Genomic DNA, 20512 nt, shown 5'->3' with positions numbered 1-20512 from the left:
AGTGAACCCACCACTATAAGGTTCCACATGCGAGCAGCCTCGGCCACCAGTGTGGACACAGAGCTGCAGCCAGGCATCAAAACGATTTTTATGGGCTCCGTGTACAGCAGGTCATACAGCAGCTTTGTGGCCTCTCCAGGATCACACTGAAAGCAGAGAGAGAGAGAGAGAAAAACATTTAAATATATAATCTATATTCAGATTTGAAGCACAGCTGTCACTATTCATGAGGCATTCTGCCACTTCATGCACAAGACTGCAGACCTCAACAAAAAAAACCAACAACAACACATTTCACACTGTATATACATTTTCTGCAACAGTATAAGAACCCCCATAGGGAGAGAGACTTCATTTCATACTGAATCACATAAGTAGAGATAAATATGCATTGGAAAGCAGAATAAAAAGGAGCAGAGACAGATAAAGCAATAAATGCATACTGTAGAGGGGAAAGCTGCAGTCTTCAAAGGACACATGCATTTGCCCATATATAAACCAAGAAACAATGTTTGTTTGCTGGACATGCACAGTAACCTCATCAGTCTTTAACCCGACACTGACAATCAGAATAGTTTTCCCCCCGTTTGTCCTAAAATTATGGTCAATGAAAGATCAATATCTCATTTAAATGATAATAGTAGGTTAAGGCCACAATTGATCATGTGTTGAGAGTAAACCGGGTTGCAGCCAGTGGCCTTGAGCGCAGCCAGAATTCTGTCGTTCTGGGAACAGAGAGAAGCTTAAACAGGAGCAAAAACCTATAAAGAATAAAAATGATTCAAGGCTTGATTGGTGCAATCACAAATTCAATTGGCAGGACCATGTGGCGACTGACTGCTCTTTACTTATTGGCGTCTAATCTGGCATCCTTATCCTGAGACACATCTCTATTTCTGTCTCTCCCGATGATTTTAATTTCTTCTAAACATACAGCTAAATCACTCCAATTATTTCCATTACAACAAAAGAAGCGTTTTAGAAACTGCTTTTCTTGTCTGAATTACTAGACTTGTGAGAGAGTTAAATCAACTGCCTCCACTGCAGACACATGCCTACACGTTCTTTTTTTAAAAAGTAAATAAAATGAGCCAGATTGCACATAATATGTTCAGGCACACAGTACGTCCTCAGGAGTCTGTGGTGAGAATGCTACCGTAGACTCTCTCCAGACTCCCAGGGGGTCATCAGCAAAATCGTACCCACAGAATGGAGACCTAGTTTGGGCTCTAAATCTCCCCCTGCCCTGACTTTCTAACCCTGAGGGAAGCCATGCGTGAGCCTAACTTTTTAAATGCACCTGGGCTCCACCTAATCAAAACAACTGTAACAGAACTGCATTCTGAATTTTGAAAGCACAGAAGCTATTTTATTCTGAAAATAGAGAGAGAATTCTTTCTGAAGGAACTGATCCATCTTAACTGAACCATCAAACAGATATGATGATGATGATAGTTTGGTTTGACTTATTATTATGTATAAGGTCCCAACTACTTAGAAAACAAAACATATAATTTGTTTTAATTTAATAAAATACCAGTTGTTACTATAAAACACTTTTGAGAATGTGTATCTTAAAATTATACATATAATTGTATTTATCAACTAATTATAATAGTAGTTTTGGGTCGGTAATATTTTAATAAGATACATTAATAATTTTATTCAGCAATGATGGATTAACTAATAGGACTATTTAAAAAACTGCTGTTCTTCTGAACTTTTCATTCATCAAAGTATCCTGTAAAAAGATTTATAATGGTTTCCACAAAAATATTAAGAAGCACAACTGTTTTAAACATTGATAATAGTAAGAAATGTTTCTTGAGCACCAAAATACCATATTAGAATGATTTCTGAAGGATCATGTGACACTGAATTCAGGTTTGCATCACAGTAATATATTAGTTTAAAATATATTCAAATAGAAAACAGTTATTTAAACTGGAAATAATTTTTCACAATATCATTTTTTTACTGTATTTTTGAACAAATAAATGCAGCCTTGGTGAGCATAATAGACTTCTTTCAAAAACATAAAAAAAATGTTACCGACCCCAAACTTTTGACCGGTACTGTATAAATATTAACTAAATATTATATAAATATCCAATTAGTGAGTCAGTGAGTTGGATGTTTACTGCTCTGATGGTTTCAGCAGATTCAGTTCATTAGATGCAAACTTTCTGATCGATTCATTAAAAGAAGTGTTCTTAAATATGACTACATTCGTTGGACTGTATGTTTGTTTTTGCCTGCAGTCAGTGAAGACAACACAATAGAAAGACATTTTCCCAGTCAGCAAAAACATTTTTCTTTGCCATGGTGCTGTAGAGTAGTTTCCCCACCCTATAGAGGCACACCGACAGAACACATTTTTAAACTCTTCCTAATAAAACACACTTTATTCAACTCATCAGCTCATTAATTGAGACTTCTATCTGGGTCAGATAAGACTTATCCAAATGTGCACTGTTGGTGTGCCTCCAGGAACAGGTTCGGGAAACACTGTTGTAGAACAGAAGTGCAGCAAATTTTAGTATAAGAGCATATTGGGACTATGATTGAGTTTGATTAAATACACTTAATATCAAATTGATCAGCTTGATGCTATTAAAACATCTGTCTCAAAAACTCACGAGTTGGCAGACAAGAAAGGATTGCAAAACTACTCTAATGATGCACTCTTTAGGAAACTTAATTGCCTAATTAAAAGCACATAAAATAATCATGATACTCTATTTGTATAATATAGCATTCTGCAGCTCAAACTGTAGCACAAGGTCATGAGTTCAATTCCCAGGGGCATGCATGAACTGATAAAACATATACCTTGAATGTAAGTCCCTTTTGAGCATCTGCCAAAGGAACAAGTAATGTCAGTATTGCCCAGTCCTATGTCACTCCTTTTTTTAATATCAGTTGTTCTTAAATACTAGCACTGACAACACCTAGAACAAGGGATTTCATCGTCTCTGTTCTCCTCCATCATTCAAATCAGTGGAAGAACAAACCCCAAAAACACATTAAAGACCCCACGACACAAGTGTTAAGGCCAAGGGATCTCACATCGGGTCTCTCGGGAAATCAGGCACAGGTCCAGTCCATGCTCATAAGCCCTTTTACCATCCCTGTCGTCCCACGGAAAGCGCCGCCCTCAGCTCCAATCAGAACGCCCCAGAACCACGCTGGGCGCAGGTTTAATGAGACTGCTCTTTCTGTTGCTCAGGAGGGAACATTTGGGTCTGAATATCTAAAACCCAACTCCTGCCTGCCTTATACCTCCTGATGACACAGCGCTTTTCTGCTCTCTAAATGTAGCTGTCCATGGTGCTGAATCCTAATCAGTGGCGGCTCTCTGCATGTGTGTGATTCTGTGCGCATGTATTCATTCAGATCCGCAGGGGTCCAGAGTACATCAACCTACCGCGGGGCATCAGAAACGATGCTTTCAATATGCAGAGTTCAGATTGCCTTGAACTACACTTCATTTGTCTGGTTAACCGTATAGTCTTACACCAGCCAGCTAATTTCTTCCATTTATCCTTCTGCCTCTTGTTTATGCAATAATGGTAAATAGGCATGCTTTTTTCTTTTGTCAGAGCAATCTGTGGCCTTATGTGTTTGTTTGAACAGCAGTGGTCTTGGTAACAGTTGTCATGCCAACCTCCACCCCCAGTCTTTCCTCCTTCTCCTGTATCTTTGAAGCGGGGTTCCAATGCAGACCCATTCCGACCAATCACGGCAAAGCTCTTAGCAACACGGAGTAGTCACAGGGAATTAACTGTTTGCACTCTGCATGTATCTATATGTCTTCTCCGTCAAAAACTCTGGCTTGCACTCTGCATATATGTGTGTGTGTGTGTATGTGTGTGTGCGAGAGGGAGTATGCATTGGCATCTCCTGTGCGGGGGAGGAGGGACGCAGGTGGGAAAGATGGAGAGAAGTAGAGGGAGAGAGAGAGTCAAGCAAATGGAAAGATACGGACAGGGAAAGCGGAAGGTATACAGAGCTGCTATGAATAGATTTTTGCAGGCAAATCTCAGGTGACAGCGTAACTGATGAATAATATGATGCTGTCAAATATTCCTCTGTGCCGCTTTAATGAAGTCATACTGAATCAAGTACAAATTCCCATTTTAAGAACATTATGTTCATTAGTATCCACCAAACCCCTATTAGCATACTACAGCAGTACAGCTGACCCAATATGCTGTAGTAAAATGTAAATTTGCTCAGAAATCTCCAGTGAACACAAATCTTCAGACAGCAAACTGATAATGACACTGAAAACTGTTTAAATAAATAACATCAATTGCAAGCAAACACTCTTATGGAATGACTAGTTCAGTGCACACTCAAGTGAATGATATCAAACAGTTCAAATAATGGAAAGTAATTAAATAGGTTCACATGCAGTGCTCACTTACCATACTGTCATAGTGGATTAATTCAAGCTCATAATCCGGAAGAATATCCGTTCTCTTGTTCACCAAATCCAGGGCCATTTGGGCAGCAGGGAGACATGCTTGGCCACCTGGCCATCCGCCGCTCATAGGGAACAGGGCTCCGATGTAGAGTTTCTTCTTGCCTAAAACCGGGCAGGACCAGGAGAACAGTAAAGTAAGGGTGGCCAAAATAAAGTAGGAAGTTGAAACCAAGCGCCGTCCTCTGCTGTGATGCTGCCAGGATAGTTTGGCCATAATGGGCAAGAGTGTGTACCAACACAGTTTCTGTTCTTGATATTATTTTACATGAAAGGCAAAGCTGGAGGTGTTTGACAATAATTTTACTTTCATAGAAATATTTTGGGAAGTATAAATTTCATTCCCACTCAGTGCTGAAATTATTCAAAATCTCAAGGGAATACCGCACTGTCAATTACCCTAAAGTTCTATAGACCTGTAATAGGCCTATATCTACTTTTAGATGCACTAAAATACACTTTTACATTTTCAACTTGGTTGCGTTCAGGACGAAAACACAACCACGACATCGATGACGATTCAACGGAATGGGGTTTCGTTTCCTAACTAAATTAAAATAGCTGTGCGCAGAGGAAATAGCGTTAAAATGAGACGCGTTAACAAAGGTAATCAAGACAGAAAAGTCCGCGAACTGAATTATTGCGTTCGCAAGCGAGTGCTTTACATTAACTGTTTTAAAATATACGAAGTTTCAAAGATTCACAAAAGTTTTAAGTATCCAAAATTAGAACCGCGAAGTCAATTGATAATAAAATGACATTGAAAAATAACGTAGCTAACAACAGTCTAAAAAAGGCGGTCTAATATTTAACAACAGAAAACATTTACGCGGAATAACGATGCTAGCGCTGAAAAACAATAACAATCTGTCGTTGCCTCAAGAGTTTTTAGTGCTTTATTCTTATACTCACGCTTTTCCTGAACCCGGGACAAATATAGCGGAAAAATAATAATAATAACGTTTCAGGTTTGTTTATGGAAAGCGCAATGTTTACAAACGGTCGACTGGAATTCTCTGTGTGCGTCTTTAGAAAACGATACGTAGAATTCGAAGTGAAAACCGATAAGCGCTGAAAAACGGAGGACTAATGTCGTGGTTGATTGGTATAAAATCCAGTACGGAAACAAAAGAATAAACGAAGTCACAGCAGTGAGAGTGAGTGTGTATGTGTTCGTTGGATGCAGCAGGAGACTGAGAGAGAGGGAGAATGTGCTGGGTTTATAGAGAGAGAGTCAGCGCGCGCGCACGCGCGCATGAGAGAGAATGTGTATGTATGTTCGTGTGAGAGAGAGATTGAGATAAACTGTGAGAGAAAAAGAGCTAGAAAGGAGTGTATGTGAGAGATAGTCGTATATGTGTGGGGCTCATTTTCCCTCTCCGTTTCACAGAGCACTTTGAATTTGCAATCCCTTTAACACAACCACTCTGTTTTATTACCCACCCGTCTCCCACCACCTTCTTCTCCGCCAACTACACCCAAACCATCCGCCTCCGATCCACATTTTGCTTTCTATCACTGTCTCTTCCTCAGAAGTTAATTACAAAAACATTTTAATTTAATCAAGGTGGACCATGATGATAGCACTCCATATTTGCAATAACGTCTTCCTTCTGGCACACAATTGAATCCTGACAGTGTCACAATTTAGTCTCTGTTTTCATGTCACTCACTTTTTGTGTTGTTTTTCAATCAATATAAGGATTGAATGTATCCTGAATCATCTCAGACAGAAGCTGCTGCACACTACATTATGAATCACATGCTCCGTTCCTCTCTCCCACACACCTTCATCTCCACTGCACCATCTATTTCCAAACTCCCAGCCACTGCTCACACTAATCCTGCACCTTACAGCAGATACATCGTGATAAACAGGATCCACAGTGGAATGACTGTGCGCCTGACTGTAGTCTTCAATAATGTATCTCCAAACTGATGAGATGACACGATCCTTCTCTTCCTCACCTTCCCCCGAACCCAATGTTTTTCCTCCAAGTGGAGTGCCATTTTTCTACTTGTTCAGGAGCTTCGGTAACACGTTCACCCTCTCACAAATCTTTAGAGTTGATGAGAATCGCTACAGTTATCTATCTCGTTTCTCTTGCTCTGTTTATTCCCAGCACACTCTTGATTGATCTTGCAACTCGCTTGCAAAAACACAGCGCAAGCCCAGTTACATCACATCGATACTCAAAGTTAAGCGTGACATGGGCCATGATCAAGCAGACTTTGAAATGAATAATGAAACTCCAGGCAGAAACATGAGATATGGCTTTCGCTAGGTGCCTTGGGTAATTCAGATCGTTACAGCGATATATTTTTGCTGACATTCTGGCTCAAAGCTGATTAGCAATTCTGGAATCTACATGTTTTAAAAAACAAGAGCTGCTTTTGTAAGCGAAGCACTTTAAGCCGAGTGAACTGAGAAATTTTAGGCCACCTTTCTGTTTCTCTGTCTTGAACTGTTTCGATTTCCACATTCTCATCAACATCAAAAACCCAGAGGCGCTGGTTATATATCAGAGAACTTGTATTAGTGGCCTGGGGTAGTGCCACAAATGAAATACACTAATGTATGTGTGGTGCATGCAGAGAGGCGATAAGCCTCCAGGGCGGCGCCAGCGCTAAATTCTAGGCCAGTTTAACCAAAAGCCAATCATTCCTAAACAAAATGTCAAAACTTCATGAAATTAAGTAACCACATTCGACATATGATTCTAAAAAAGCATGCACACTTTTATGGGGATCGCCAATAGGTGGCGCTATAACAGTAATAAAGGTGAAAATGCTGTATTTCAATGTTACATTTTTATAAATGAACCATGCAAATTAACTTTTTTTTTTTTTAATGGTTAACACACACACACTCTACTTAACACACATATATTGTAAGAATGTAATTAACACTGATGGATAAACAATATAAGGTAAGGCTATTAAATAGCAGTCTCAAACTAGTATTTGTTATTACATTAAAGTTAGTAAGTTGGTATGAACCACAGTCATCATCAACAGAAAATAGCACAAAGGGAAAATAAAGGTTACAGAAGTTACCACAAATACAACAATTTACTGGTACTTTTTGGTAATTTCATGACCTACTAATTGAGAATGTAGTGTGACTTCAATGTTGCATGCTTGCTATATGCTTGCTATTTCATATAGTGTGACTTTACATTTGCGCACGCAATTGAAGAGCGTGTGCTACGAACACACTATAAAGTCTGACAGTAATGTAAAGTTTGTTAGAGGTTATAACTTTAATGTGTATAACTTTGATTTTATTTCCGTCTGAAAATATTTCCACCAAATTGGATTTTTGCGAAATCTACTTTTTTGAACTACTGTAGTCCTAGGTTTTTCGCCCGATTAGAACCAAACCAGTGCAGAAAGATTCTCTGTAATAAATAATTATCTAAAAAAGTTAAACTTTCGATTCATCACCACAACGGCACGACAAAACATTCAAAGTGGGCGAGGCTACTTTTGCTTAAGTGTATGGGAGGGAGTTGGTGATAGTCTGAAATCACAGTCCATATGCTGTTAACTCGCCTCTTCTTTAGCTAATCAACACTGTGATTGTTAATTTATTATTCACACTTTTTCTTATGGAATGGATTCTGATCTAATTGGTATGCTAATATTAATGTTGCTGCCTCTGGCAGAGCTTCAGTTGCCAACCAACCAGACGGACCAGTGATATTATCTAGAAAAAAAACCTTAGCTAAATAAATATGTCATTAACTATTCTGGGCCATTTTCTATTGATTTCCTCTTGGATATATGACAGGGGTTTCCAATATTCCTGGAGGCCCACCATCCCGCAGAGTCCCTTGAGGTTTGTTGTAATCCCGAAGACCCTGATTAGCTGTTTCAGAAGGAGATATTGGCGTGCACCTAACCCAGGTTTTCTTACTTGTGCTAACATATTGAAAGGCTGCAGCATACTATTGTTTCTCTATAGTATGTAAACTACACTTTTTATGTTTTTTTATCTCAATGGCACTTGTGCAACTGAGAAAAAGTCCATTTCATGGTTTAAGTGCCCTCCAAAACTGAAACAGGCCTTAAATACCTATTATATTAAAATTAAATATTTATTATTTAAATGTTGCTTAATTGCACAAAAAAAAAACGTTGTCAGAATGCACAAATATATTTGAATGCGCACTGCCCACAGCAACATAGTGTCAGCCCAGATGTGGCACACATCTGGTACATGTGGAATCCATACGTACTAGATGTGGGCTGGATCTGGGCCGACACTATGCTGCTGCCAGGGTGGTCCATGCTAATAAGAAAACCCTCGATTTCTTGGTTGGTACTGTATGCTACAATGTAATGCATTTAAATTGTCGACCTTGCATTTCCACTGTGATGAATGCAAGGTAACAGTTATTAAAAAATGAATATTAGGACAAATATTCCAATATATTTCAATATTTTATTTTTGAATCTTAAAAGTTTTGGTGGAACAGATTTTCACTTGAAGGACAGAAATCTATCAGGTTTTATTTGTCCTTTGAAGATGATTGATCAAAAAAAGAATCAGTTATGGCTTTGATACATTACAATACAATACAATTTTATTTGTATAGCACATTTAAAAACAACTGGCGTTGACCAAAGTGCTTAACAAGGCCAATAAGGGAAGACAGTAAGACCAGTAAAGATACACATCAAAGAGAAGTATAGTCGCTCAAGTCAGGGTATATTGAAAGCTATTGAAAAGAGGTGCGTTTTCAGAGAAATTTTAAAAAGTGTCAGAGTTTGGGCAGATCTAATATCGTGGGGTAGGCTATTCCATAGCTTAGGCCCATAAGCTGCAAAAGCTCGATCACCCCTATTTTTCAGTCTGGTCCTAGGGACAGAAAGTAAGTTAGAGTCCCCCGATCTTAGTGATCTTGACTTAATTTCTGGATGAAGCAATTCTGACAAGTACTGTGGAGCTAAGTTCTGTATAGATTTAAAAACAAAAAGCAAAACTTTAAAATCAATTCGAAATTTAATCGGTAGCCAATGAAGCGAAATCAGAACTGGCGTAATATGTTCAAATTTTCGTTTTCCTTTGAGAAGGCGGGCAGCTGCATTTTGGACTATTTGTAGACGGGTGATGTGTTTCTGAGAAATCCCAATATATAAAGAATTACAATAGTCCAATCTGGATGTTACAAATGCATGCAAAGCTATCTCAAAGTGCTTACCAGACAAAAATGGTTTAACCTTTGCTAAAAGACGGAGGTGAAAGAAGCAAGACTTCACCACCGCACTTTTCTGCTTTTCACGGGTAATGTTGTTGTCAATCCAGACCCCCAGATTCCGAATACAGGTAGTGCTGTAAGGTGACAACGTTTGGAGGTCACAAACATGAGTATTACGATCACTGGGGCCAAACACGATAATTTCCGTCTTGCTTTCATTCAGACTCAAAAAGTTAGCAGTAAGCCATGATTTCAGGTCATCTATACAGTCCAGTAGTGGCTGAACAGCCAACTTATCGTCACGCTTTAGAGGCAGGTAAATTTGGGTATCGTCGGCATACATGTGAAAAGAAATGCCAATAGAACCTACAGATTAAATAGTTCTGGCCCAAGAATAGAACCCTGCGGAACACCACACCCAAGTTTCATTCTGGATGAGCACTGTTTCCCGATACGAACAGAATAGCTTATCTGGATTGATCTGGATTGAGCTTATCTGGATTGACATTTATCTGGATTGATAAATGTCATTAAAATCATGATCACCAGCATTCCTTTATATGGATAATTTTTTAACGGTGTATGAACTTGTTGAATCTTAAAAGTTTTGGTGGAATAGACTTTTAATAGAGGGACAGAAATCTATCAGGTTTCTTTGTCTTTCAAAGATGAACAAAAGTCTTATGGATATGGAGCACATAACGAGGGCGAGTAAATTATGACAATTTTCTGTCATTTTTGAGTAATTACAACGGGAATGTTCACAAGAGTCAGTGATTTTTTAGTACAACTACACTACAAAATCAAAAGAAATAATCAAAATTGTGATTTTGTCATTATCATGCAGCTCCAGCCAGTATATTAACTGTGCAGTAAGCACCACGCTGCTATTCCATCTTTGCCAAAATAAAGAGAAAACTCTTCTTTTTCACTGTCCTTCTATTGCTGTGTCTTTATCTCCCTGCCTTTCTCCACGCTTGCATTAAGAGGAGTGAGCTGCATGTCCCAGGCTGCCTGGAACAGGATCACGACACAGCAGACTGGATGTCACCGGAATTAGTATGGATATCCGCACATGCATTTCGAAAAGAATGTCAAGGTTGAAGGCGACTGGGGGAATATCAGGCAAAACTGCCTCTCGAGAGAAATCTCGCCGCTGTCATGCACAGCCCCGCAAAGCTGAAGCACGTGGAGGTCAGCAGCTCTACCCCACACTCCCTCCGCATACAGAAAAAGCTGGCAGCAGGTTACCGACGTCCCTGTGGGCCACCTTTCACTGTCTCTGCCAGTAATTCAGACACCTGATGCACTCCATTGCTGCCTTAATGGGATCAATTAAACCACTCTCTTCAGATCTAAAGGCATGGATCATTTTAAGATACAGCCATATCCACACTGTCTGCAGGTTGGTGGGAGTCAAATGGGACTGTTGCTGAGATAACCGCTTAATTCGACATCTAATTCAAGTTTAAATGGACCTGCAGCCAGATCTCTTGTGTTTGATGGGCTCACACTCACAGTTGGAGGAATGATCTAAATCCTTGTCATTGTGTTCCTGTTCTCTGAACCTCTAAACTACAGATGGGAATTGTAAAGAATTAAACGATGCTGGCACGTTTCGGATTCCTGAATGGTTCCATTAATGGTTCTTTAAATACATTTAAGGAATATTTGGGGGGAAAGAAGTGCAAATTTTCAATTGATGCTGAATTTAAAACTATTTTTGGAATCAGAAAACACTGATTGTGCTATACGTCTTTGGTTTACTAAAAATAACTGGCTCATAAGGTTAATTTATTCAGGAATCGAAATACACAAGTTGCACTGAGAGTCTGTCTAGAATCTAGATCTCATTAGAGTGATTTGTGACTACACTGGTTAAGCAGTATTTTATACACTCTTAGAAGAAGAAAAAACCTTAAATGGTTCTGTTAAAAACCTCAAAGGGTTCTGTCTTTATGAACATTCAATGGAGGGACAGAAATCTCAGATTTAATCTAACATATTTTCACTTGTGTTTCGAAGACGAACGAATGTCTGGAACGACATGAGGTTTTTTTTTTTTCTTTTTTTGGAAGAACTAACCCTTTAAAACCCATGGATACAATAACGTCCATATGTGTTCGTTCTGCCACTGTGAATCTGAATCTGACACTATTACTTAAGTGAGCTCAGCAGCTCTACGGCCATTTAACTAATATTGCAGAACTAATATGCTCTGGGCTTGGAATTACAACCTAGCTTAATTACAGGATTGTGTTGCAGGAATGTACACATGCATGATAGAATACTGTACAAGAGTGTTTATTAATATCCTACCCTCAAAACACCTAAAATCACCTGTCAGATTTTATTTGGTCATTAAATTGTGGGGAAATTTCAGAACACCCAGAGAGGTTCTACGTACAGAAGCAGACAAATTAGCTCTGCTGTAACCCACCATCAAGACACAATGTGTCAAAGAAACTGACACCCCATCGAAATCATATTCATGAGAGAGAGAATATAATTTTTTACGAAGAAAGACATCCTCTGCAATTGCAATCGATTCTTTGACCTCCACAGACAAGCAGAAATAAGCAACATGACAGGTGGTTGCTGGCTAATGATCATGGTTGCACAAGTTGCTGTGCCATGCCACGGCTGCAAGGTCACAGCAGGACACTGTGATTGGCTGTTCTAGTTGCCAGGTCACAGCTGGGCAGCATGATTGGTTCTTGAGGTTGCCAGGTCACCAAACGCAAGCAGGCATTTGTGGGGAACAAGGCGCCACTTACATGCCTCACGTTCTCTGAAGAGCACAAAGGGCGAACAAAGGTATCAGCTCTTATTTTTCACAAGGCATAATCCATTTACGAAAGACCTCGACTCAATATGCGGAGGAGAATCAAAACCAGACATGTAAATATTGCATGACTTTGAGTAAATTAATAGACAATCCCCTACAGACGGTCTGGGGTGTGATCTTAGCATCCAGCCAAAGACTTGCCTCCCATCACGGTATCACCCCAGTAATCTTTTTATTTGCCCGCTGCAGAGCGCGTTCTCCAAACAGATTTGTTAGATTTGACACCAAATTTCATTTACTGCTAAATGCTAGAGTTCAGAATTGCATCGTAGCACATTCCCCAGGCCTCCCAGAATTAAATGAATCGCAGAATATTAGGAGACAGATCACTCAGCCGTCAGAGATGACTGAGGAGCTGAGGCGTGATCCAACATGGAGGAAAAAGCACAGCTCGCCACTCTCTTCCATGACTGAGAAGTATTAAATCGTGCCTGTGCGTTTGTCGCTTTGATAACAAAGCAACGGAAGAATCTATCCATGTCGGGATTGCGGTACAGTGAGCGAGCCGCAACCACAGCTCTCGGCTGCTCTGCTGAATTGGAGTGTGAAATATGACCAGGCGCTGCTTAATAACACACCTGCTGTTTTGAACGTCTGTCCCTCTAAATCCTCTGCTAGCCCACTGACGGTTAACGCTCCTGGCTAAAATGTGCCAGGAAGCGGAGTGCTCTAAAGCATGCAGTTCTCATAAATTACTGTTGAGCTCAGTCTGTTCGATTCATTCAATTGCATGCGATGACGGTTGCCATATCAGAGCGTAATTATGCAATTCCATTATTTTTAACGGGAATACGCTATGTAGCGGACAGCAGGTAACGACAGTTTCCAAACGACCTCTGTTAAGTCTTGCTGAGAAAATCTTCCAGCGCTCCACTGCTGCCATCGCGTTTGTTGCGCTGTGGTGGAGCTAGTTTGCAATCTTTTTCTTCAACTCGCTGTATAATGAGAGGAATGACAATAAAACTACTTGATGTGAATGCCTGTTAGATTAAACTATGTAGTTTACAGAATTTGGTTGATCTCCAAACCGTCTCCTACTCCACCTCCTCCTTCTGTTTTTGGATTTAGTTTATTTGGCTGCATTTACACTGCAAGGCCAAATGCTCAATGTCTGTTTACATTCCTTTTGGACATAATCGACTAATAAATAATAGCCAACAAAATGTATAAAACCGATCTATACTGTTATATAAACTGATCTATACTCTGTTATATAATATATATTGGTCAGCTCTGTGTGGTTCAATGAGGTTTTGTTCCTCTTCAGGACAGTTCGGCTGAAGTGCATAAAAAATATTATTAAACAGAATGACCGGCTATGAGGAAGGTTAATATGTAATTTGACCTGCAGATGTGAGGGACTACAATATTTCTAAATACAACTAAATAAATATCAGTCATTCTCGCTCTTATTGCTCAGCTAAACTCATTTACTCATTCTATATATATAATAATTCCCATACTTTCAGTAACTTAAGCCTGTCATGTCACAATAGTAATGTATATTCATTTTACTGCATACCTGTTGCTTACATTGCTTCTACTTAAGATCTCCTACTAATTTTTACAATTCTGTAATATAAGCCCCATATTGTACCAAAAAATATGCATTATTAAAAATACACATTATAGAGCAGCACAACTGGGCAGTGGTCAAAAATACTTTTTCAAAATGACTTGGATTCATGCTTTTAAAATCACAGATGTGGTTTTGGGTTGGAATTAAGCTACCACAAAACCCTGTTTGTCAAAAAAAAGGGGTATTTGGACTGCAATAAAATCACTAATCCCTGTAAATACTGAAATTATCTCACTGAATAAGGCTAAGGATAAAAGGCCAGCATTTAAAGAAGAATCAAACAAATTTACAAATAGGTCAGTATGACTAGATAGATATCAGATATACACTAAAAAGTTCAGTAAGATGTAATAAAGATGAGGCTTAAGGCTAGATTAAAATGCATGTTTGAGCTGTCTGGAAGCTACTTGCATTGACATACATTAAAATACAGTATGTCAATGCCATTGTTTCGTCTCAAGATGCACACCAGTAATGTTTTTTCTAAGGTTTTTTCCTTGAACTAAGGCCTCTGGCTTAATCTAAGTCAAGTCAAGTCAAGTCACCTTATTTATAACAGGAAAATAATGCAACAAAGTTTGTGTACACCAGATCTAGAAGGAAATAGAATCATGGTCTATCTTATGTAAGTTCAGTGATGGTTCATTTTTGTTGTAAAAAAGTTTTCTCTGCAGAAAGCAGTAAGGTCATCGTCCAGCTCAGTTCAGTTCTCATAATGGTGCCAATGCAGGCAGATCAATAATATTGCTGCATATTAATTGTCCCCAACTAAGCAAGCCAAAAGCCAAAAACGACAGTGGCAAGGAACCAAAACTCCATCAGGTGACAGAATGGAGAGAAAAAAAACTTGGGAGAACCCAGGCTCAGTCGGGGGGCAGTATATGATTATGATTCAGGCAGCATTACGGGTCAGGTCAGGTTGGGTCGGAACATTACGAATATTTATCCCAAGCCCTGTCTGTGAAACAAGGCCTTACTTTTTAAATATATTCAAATAGAAAACTGTTATTTTAAATTGTAATATTTCACAATATTACTGTTTCACAGCAATTTTGATTAAATAAAAGCCTTGGTGAGCATAAAGGCCTGTTCACACCAAGAATGATAACTATAAAGATGACTATATTGAGTCTACACCAGCCAGCGTTTATTCTGTTTATTCTAAGCACATGCTGCAGTTTTGTCGTCTGTCGCTTTAAATGCTTGAGCACTTTAAAGCAGGATGGGCTCTGATTGGCTGTCAATATTTGTATCGTTTATAAGCTGGAAAAAAAAACTGTTCTGAAAGTGATTCCAACAGTATTGTTTCTTGTTGCCGTTATCGAAGTTGTGGTGTGAACTACTATTCTTTTATATTTAGAACGATATCTTTAGTGTTATCATTATAGTTATCTTGCTTGGTGTGAATAGGCCTTAAAGGGATAGTTCACTTTAAAATGAAAATTATATCATCGTATACTCACCCTCAAGTTGTTTCAAACCTGTATGAATTTCTTTCTTCTGCTGAACACAAAGGAAGATATTTTGAAAAATGTCAGTAACAATACAGTTACCAGGTCCCATTGACTTCCATAGTATTTTTTTTTTCCTACTATGGAAGTCAATGGGACCTGGTAACTGTATTGTTACTGACATTTTTCAAAATATCTTCCTTTGTGTTCAGCAGAAGAAAGAAATTCATACAGGTTTGAAACAACTTGAGGGTGAGTATATGATGACAGAATTTTCATTTTAAAGTGACCTATCCCTTTAAGAGACTTCTTTCAAAAAACAAAAAAAGCTTACCCTCCCCAATTTTTTTAACGGTATGCATATCAGATTTAAAACCACATATGAAACGGCCCGATTGGATGCCAAAAATGTTGTTTAAGTTTTTGTAATTGCGGCCTTCACCATCTCTCTAAAGTTTCACCTCTGCAGCCATCCTTTATCCCGTATACTTTCAACCAACCTGCCCATTTATTTCCACTCCCCCTGCTTCTCATTTGGCTGGATGCAGTAGCGTTAATGTGATCTGCCATGCTTCAGTAAAACACACTCTAATCTCCATGGCTCTATGGGTTGAGTTGGACCCTTTCTGCTATTTCTGGCTCTGCCATCCCTCATGTTTATGGTCCATCTCTTATGATGCGCTTGTCATTGGGGCGCTCGTTTCATTGTTCGAGGACCCTTGTGCTTTACACCTTCACCGGGCTCGATGAATAGGCAGAAAAGGAACAAGCAGGGATTGATGCCAAGGTATTTTCAGGGTCTCCAACAAGAAGGCAAGAATTCGAGGGAGGGAAGACATTGATAAACCATGTAACAAGTCAGATGTGATTGCATCAGCATCTTCCCCTCACATACAGTTGTGGTGGATGCACAGAGCATGCTGAGCATTATGAATCAGCTTGTAAAGAAAGTCCTCTCATTGGTTCTATTACACACATGCGGCAGGGATAATTGGAAAAGGAAATGCACATAAATGGCATAGTAAACCTGCTTACGCCACAGTTTAATGCAATCATTTCTCTCGCGGCCATGCGATCATCAAGGTACAACTCATTCTTTTTTTAAATATAGCCTTCTGAGCCAAGAGATTACTTGAATTCAAATCAATGGTCACATTATTAAGCGATAAGCGTACACAAGAAGTTTGCATGGTAATCAAGAGTGTGAATGGGATACGTAGAGAAGGAAAGAGGAAGGAGAAACGGCAGCTGAGCTGGTCCGCTGGATTAGGATGCAACGTGGATCGTTTCTCTCAAACGCTGCCCACAGGTGAGCCACTTAACCTAGGAAGTGCTGATGATCAGCTGGGTATGATGGAGGTCAATGGATACGCTGATAAATCACAGAGCTGATAAAAGCGGCTTTACCACTTACAGCCCTGGGATCACTGTGAGACATTCATGCGGACATGTGGAGGTAAGTGGATCTGATTTCAGGCTTTTTTTTTTTTACTGAATTTTTGAACCCCAGTTTAGGGACACTTTTAACCCTAGGTTAAACAATGTTTCACACTAATTTTGTTGTTAGCATCACTTTAACCCTGGGTTATGAAGCCCTTTTGTGGCATTAACCCTGAACTGCAATGCCAAGGTGTACAGTACGAAACAACTGCTAGAATATTAATGTGTGGTAGTTTAGCAACAGACAACCGGCTGTGTTCAGTTTCGGTATCGAACAGTCCTGAAAACATTAACTAGGGATTTGAGACACCTGCCAGAAGTTGAGATTGGTTTTCCCTATTGTGACATAAATCTGAGCGAAACGGTTTCTGGAATGAGGAGGAAAAAAACGTAGGCCGGGTCTTGATTTTGTCTCTTTGGAATGGACTGGATCGTTGTCGTTTGCTGCGATCTCATGTGAGTGACAGGTTATTGCAGGGAAGAGGTTCTTGTCCCTTGCACCAGTGAACGCATCATCAGAGAGACCAGAACCCTCAGCAACCGCCAAGTCATGCCCTAGAAACCACTCTGTATATTAATATCTAAAAGAGAAGGAAGCATTTTAACATTTAATAAAAAATTACACACTTCAAGGGATAGTTCAGCCAAAAAGTTAAATTAGCCCATGATTTACTCACCCTCAAGTCATCCTAGGTGTATATGACATTCTTCTTTCAGACAAATTCATTAATATAAAAAAATGTCCTAGCTCTTCCAAGCTTTATAATGGCAGTGAATGGTTGTTTCTCTTTTGAAGTCGATAAAAGAGCATCTGTCCATCATAAAAGTGTTCCACACGGCTCTGGGGGGTTAATAAAGGCCTTCTGAAGCGAAGCGATGCGTTTGTGTAAGAAAAATAGAATTTAAAACTTTATAAAGTAAAATAACTAGCTTCCGGCCAATCAAACATACGGAGTCCACTTAAGTCTAAAGCGCAGCTTATGCGAGTAATGCGATGTACTGCTGATATTTAGGCTACGCCATGACAAACTACGTCACAATTCCGACGTCACAAGTTGCGTAAGTTGCGCTTTAGGCGTAAGTAGACTGTGGCGTTTGGCCGGAAGCTAGCTATTTTACTTTGTAACGTTTTAGATATGGATATTTTTCTTACACAAACGCATCGCTTCGCTTCAGAAGGCCTTTATTAACCCCCCAGAGCCGTGTGGAGCACTTTTACAATGGACAGATGCACTTTTATGGACTTCAAAACAGAAACAACCATTCACTATTATAAATCTTGGAAGATATTTTTTTTATATAAATGTATTTGTCTGAAAGAAGAATGTCATGTACACCTATATGACTTGAGGGTGAGTAAATCATGGGATAATATTCATTTTTGTGTGAACTATCCCTTTCAGCTTTAAATACTAGCCCAGGGCTTGAACAATGTGCAAAATGGAACACGGTAACCCAAGGGTTAAAAATCCAGTGTGGTTTACTAAGCCTGTGTGCTGTCCTGAGGGAAGCAGCTGTGACGAATGCTGCATCTTGTTGAACGTCACCCGCTAGGTGTTACAGATGTGTCATTTTCTGGAAGTCAATGTGGCAGGTGTCTTAACATATGTGACAAGTCAGTAGCTGTGGTTGTTTTTATTTTAGTGATATCTGCGGTTGCAGGTGCAGGAGGTAACATGGACTAGAAAAAAAAAACTGCAAATAGGACAGTTTTTTGACACGCTGTGCTGGAGGTGTAAACCATTTCTGCCAATTCCAGGTTGTAACATTCTGCGATTGTTTGTTCCTGAATAATTTATCAACACTTTTAAATAAAACGAGACTCAGAAAATGAGGAGAGCTCCAGCTAACCCTTGTTTATTCTCTGCGGTCTGATTCTCCCACTCGACTGACTTCTCTGTTGAGAATGAGATTAGGTCCGCGGATGCAGGAACTGGTTCCAGGTTTGAGTGGGCTCTGCGGAATGTCATGTAAATGCCATAGGGGAAATCGATCCAGAGGGAGACCTTTTCTTGCCTACCCGTGAAATTATCACACACAGAGAGATGACAAAACAGACATTCAAAGGTGCATAGAAACATACACAGAAGAATTTAAAACGGACTCGAACAAGCATGGCGCTTTCATTCACACGGACACTGAAACTCTTTCATATGATGACCTTTTACATGCTGTGAGCTCCATCGATAGGTGAAGAAGCGAGAGAGAGCGAGATCACACTGGCGCTGTGTGCATCCTCTCTTAATTAAAATCCTCTAATGCGGCATGCTGCATGTTGAGAGTGGACCAATCACAGAGCTTCATTCTCAACACACCAATATTGAACGGCAGCATCTCTTAAAGTCCTCTCTCCGGGGGGCAGCAGTGTGCTTGTCTAATGGCTAAAAGCCATAACAAACACAAAGCCTTCATTACACTCATTCTTAGCCACCTATTTCATCAATCAATACACCACATCATCCTGTCTCAGCCACTAAAGCCTAATGATATCCACAGACAGAGCCTTCTGTGGATATTCTGTATTCCTTTTTAAATGACTAGACGGTGTATACAATGCCAGAGATGTCAATACTCCCAAGTCTAATGCAGTATGTTGTCATTGTAAGTATTATTATTACTCCTCCTACTTAGTTAGTGGGGGCTAGTGGTTTGAACAACCCAATTTTACATTTACATCTATGTCCATGTGATTACAAACTAGAAAAAGATTGGAAGTGATACAGGTATAGGGCTGAATGATTGCTAGGCATTTATTTATACATTTAGGTGTTGCTAGGGTGTTGTAGTTGGTTGCTATGGTGTCATTTCTACAGTATTTATATATCTACTCAGCAATTGCGGTCAGCATCATTAACATGTTGTGTCATTTGAGCTCTTGGATGGATTGGCTCATTATTTGCCACTGAATGATTTTCGTCTGTGTCCAAAGCAGCCTTAAATGGGATAGTTCACCCAAAAATTAAAATTAAGTCATAATTTACTCACCCTGGAGTTGGTCTAATGCTATATGGCCTTCTTTCTTTTATGGACCACAAAAGGAGAATTTTTCTTTCTTTTAAATGTCCCGCTCACACTCGTCCATATAATGGCAGTGAATAGCATCGTGCTTTTTAAAATCTCATGAGTCACGCGTCGTACATTCCAAGTGTTCTGGGGTATATGATATTTTGAGTTGAATATATCCATTGTGTTTGTTGTAAAAAAAATATTTATCACGTTCATATCTGTCAACTGTCATTCTGACTGTCAAATACGCAGATACATTTTTGGGACTTCTAGGCGTTATATTTCGTGTTGCACTTTTATCACTCTTGATATCTCACAACCTGTGTTTTTTTTAGCGTGAGACGGAGTGAACTGCGGCGCTAACAGTCACATGAACGCGCACGTTGCGTACCTGTGCACCAAAGCCCAATGGCCAAGGTCAAGATTTGTAAACACAGAACACAGGTGTCAAATGGGATCATTCTGTGATGCTTTTGTGTCTTTTTTTAAAAAGCATGA

At 39.5% G+C, this 20512-nt stretch overlaps 1 protein-coding gene across 1 annotated transcript in view; it reads right to left on the bottom strand.

Annotated features, from left to right (window-relative positions):
• gabbr1b (gamma-aminobutyric acid (GABA) B receptor, 1b) overlaps positions 1-20512 on the bottom strand; it is a 119196-nt gene that overhangs the window by 51310 nt on the left and 47374 nt on the right. Inside the window, exons 7-8 of the mRNA XM_079589866.1 lie at positions 4431-4591; positions 12-146 (exon numbers count right to left, since the gene is read on the bottom strand). Of these exons, the coding sequence (XP_079445992.1) occupies positions 12-146; positions 4431-4591 (296 nt within the window). The remainder of the gene's footprint in view (positions 1-11; positions 147-4430; positions 4592-20512) is intronic.

The sequence above is a fragment of the Phoxinus phoxinus genome, assembly GCF_949152265.1.
Source record: "Phoxinus phoxinus genome assembly, chromosome: 19".
Lineage (NCBI taxonomy): Eukaryota > Metazoa > Chordata > Actinopteri > Cypriniformes > Leuciscidae > Phoxinus > Phoxinus phoxinus.
The sequence above is the reverse complement of the archived record's forward strand: the minus strand, read 5'-3'. Positions and strand labels throughout refer to the sequence as shown.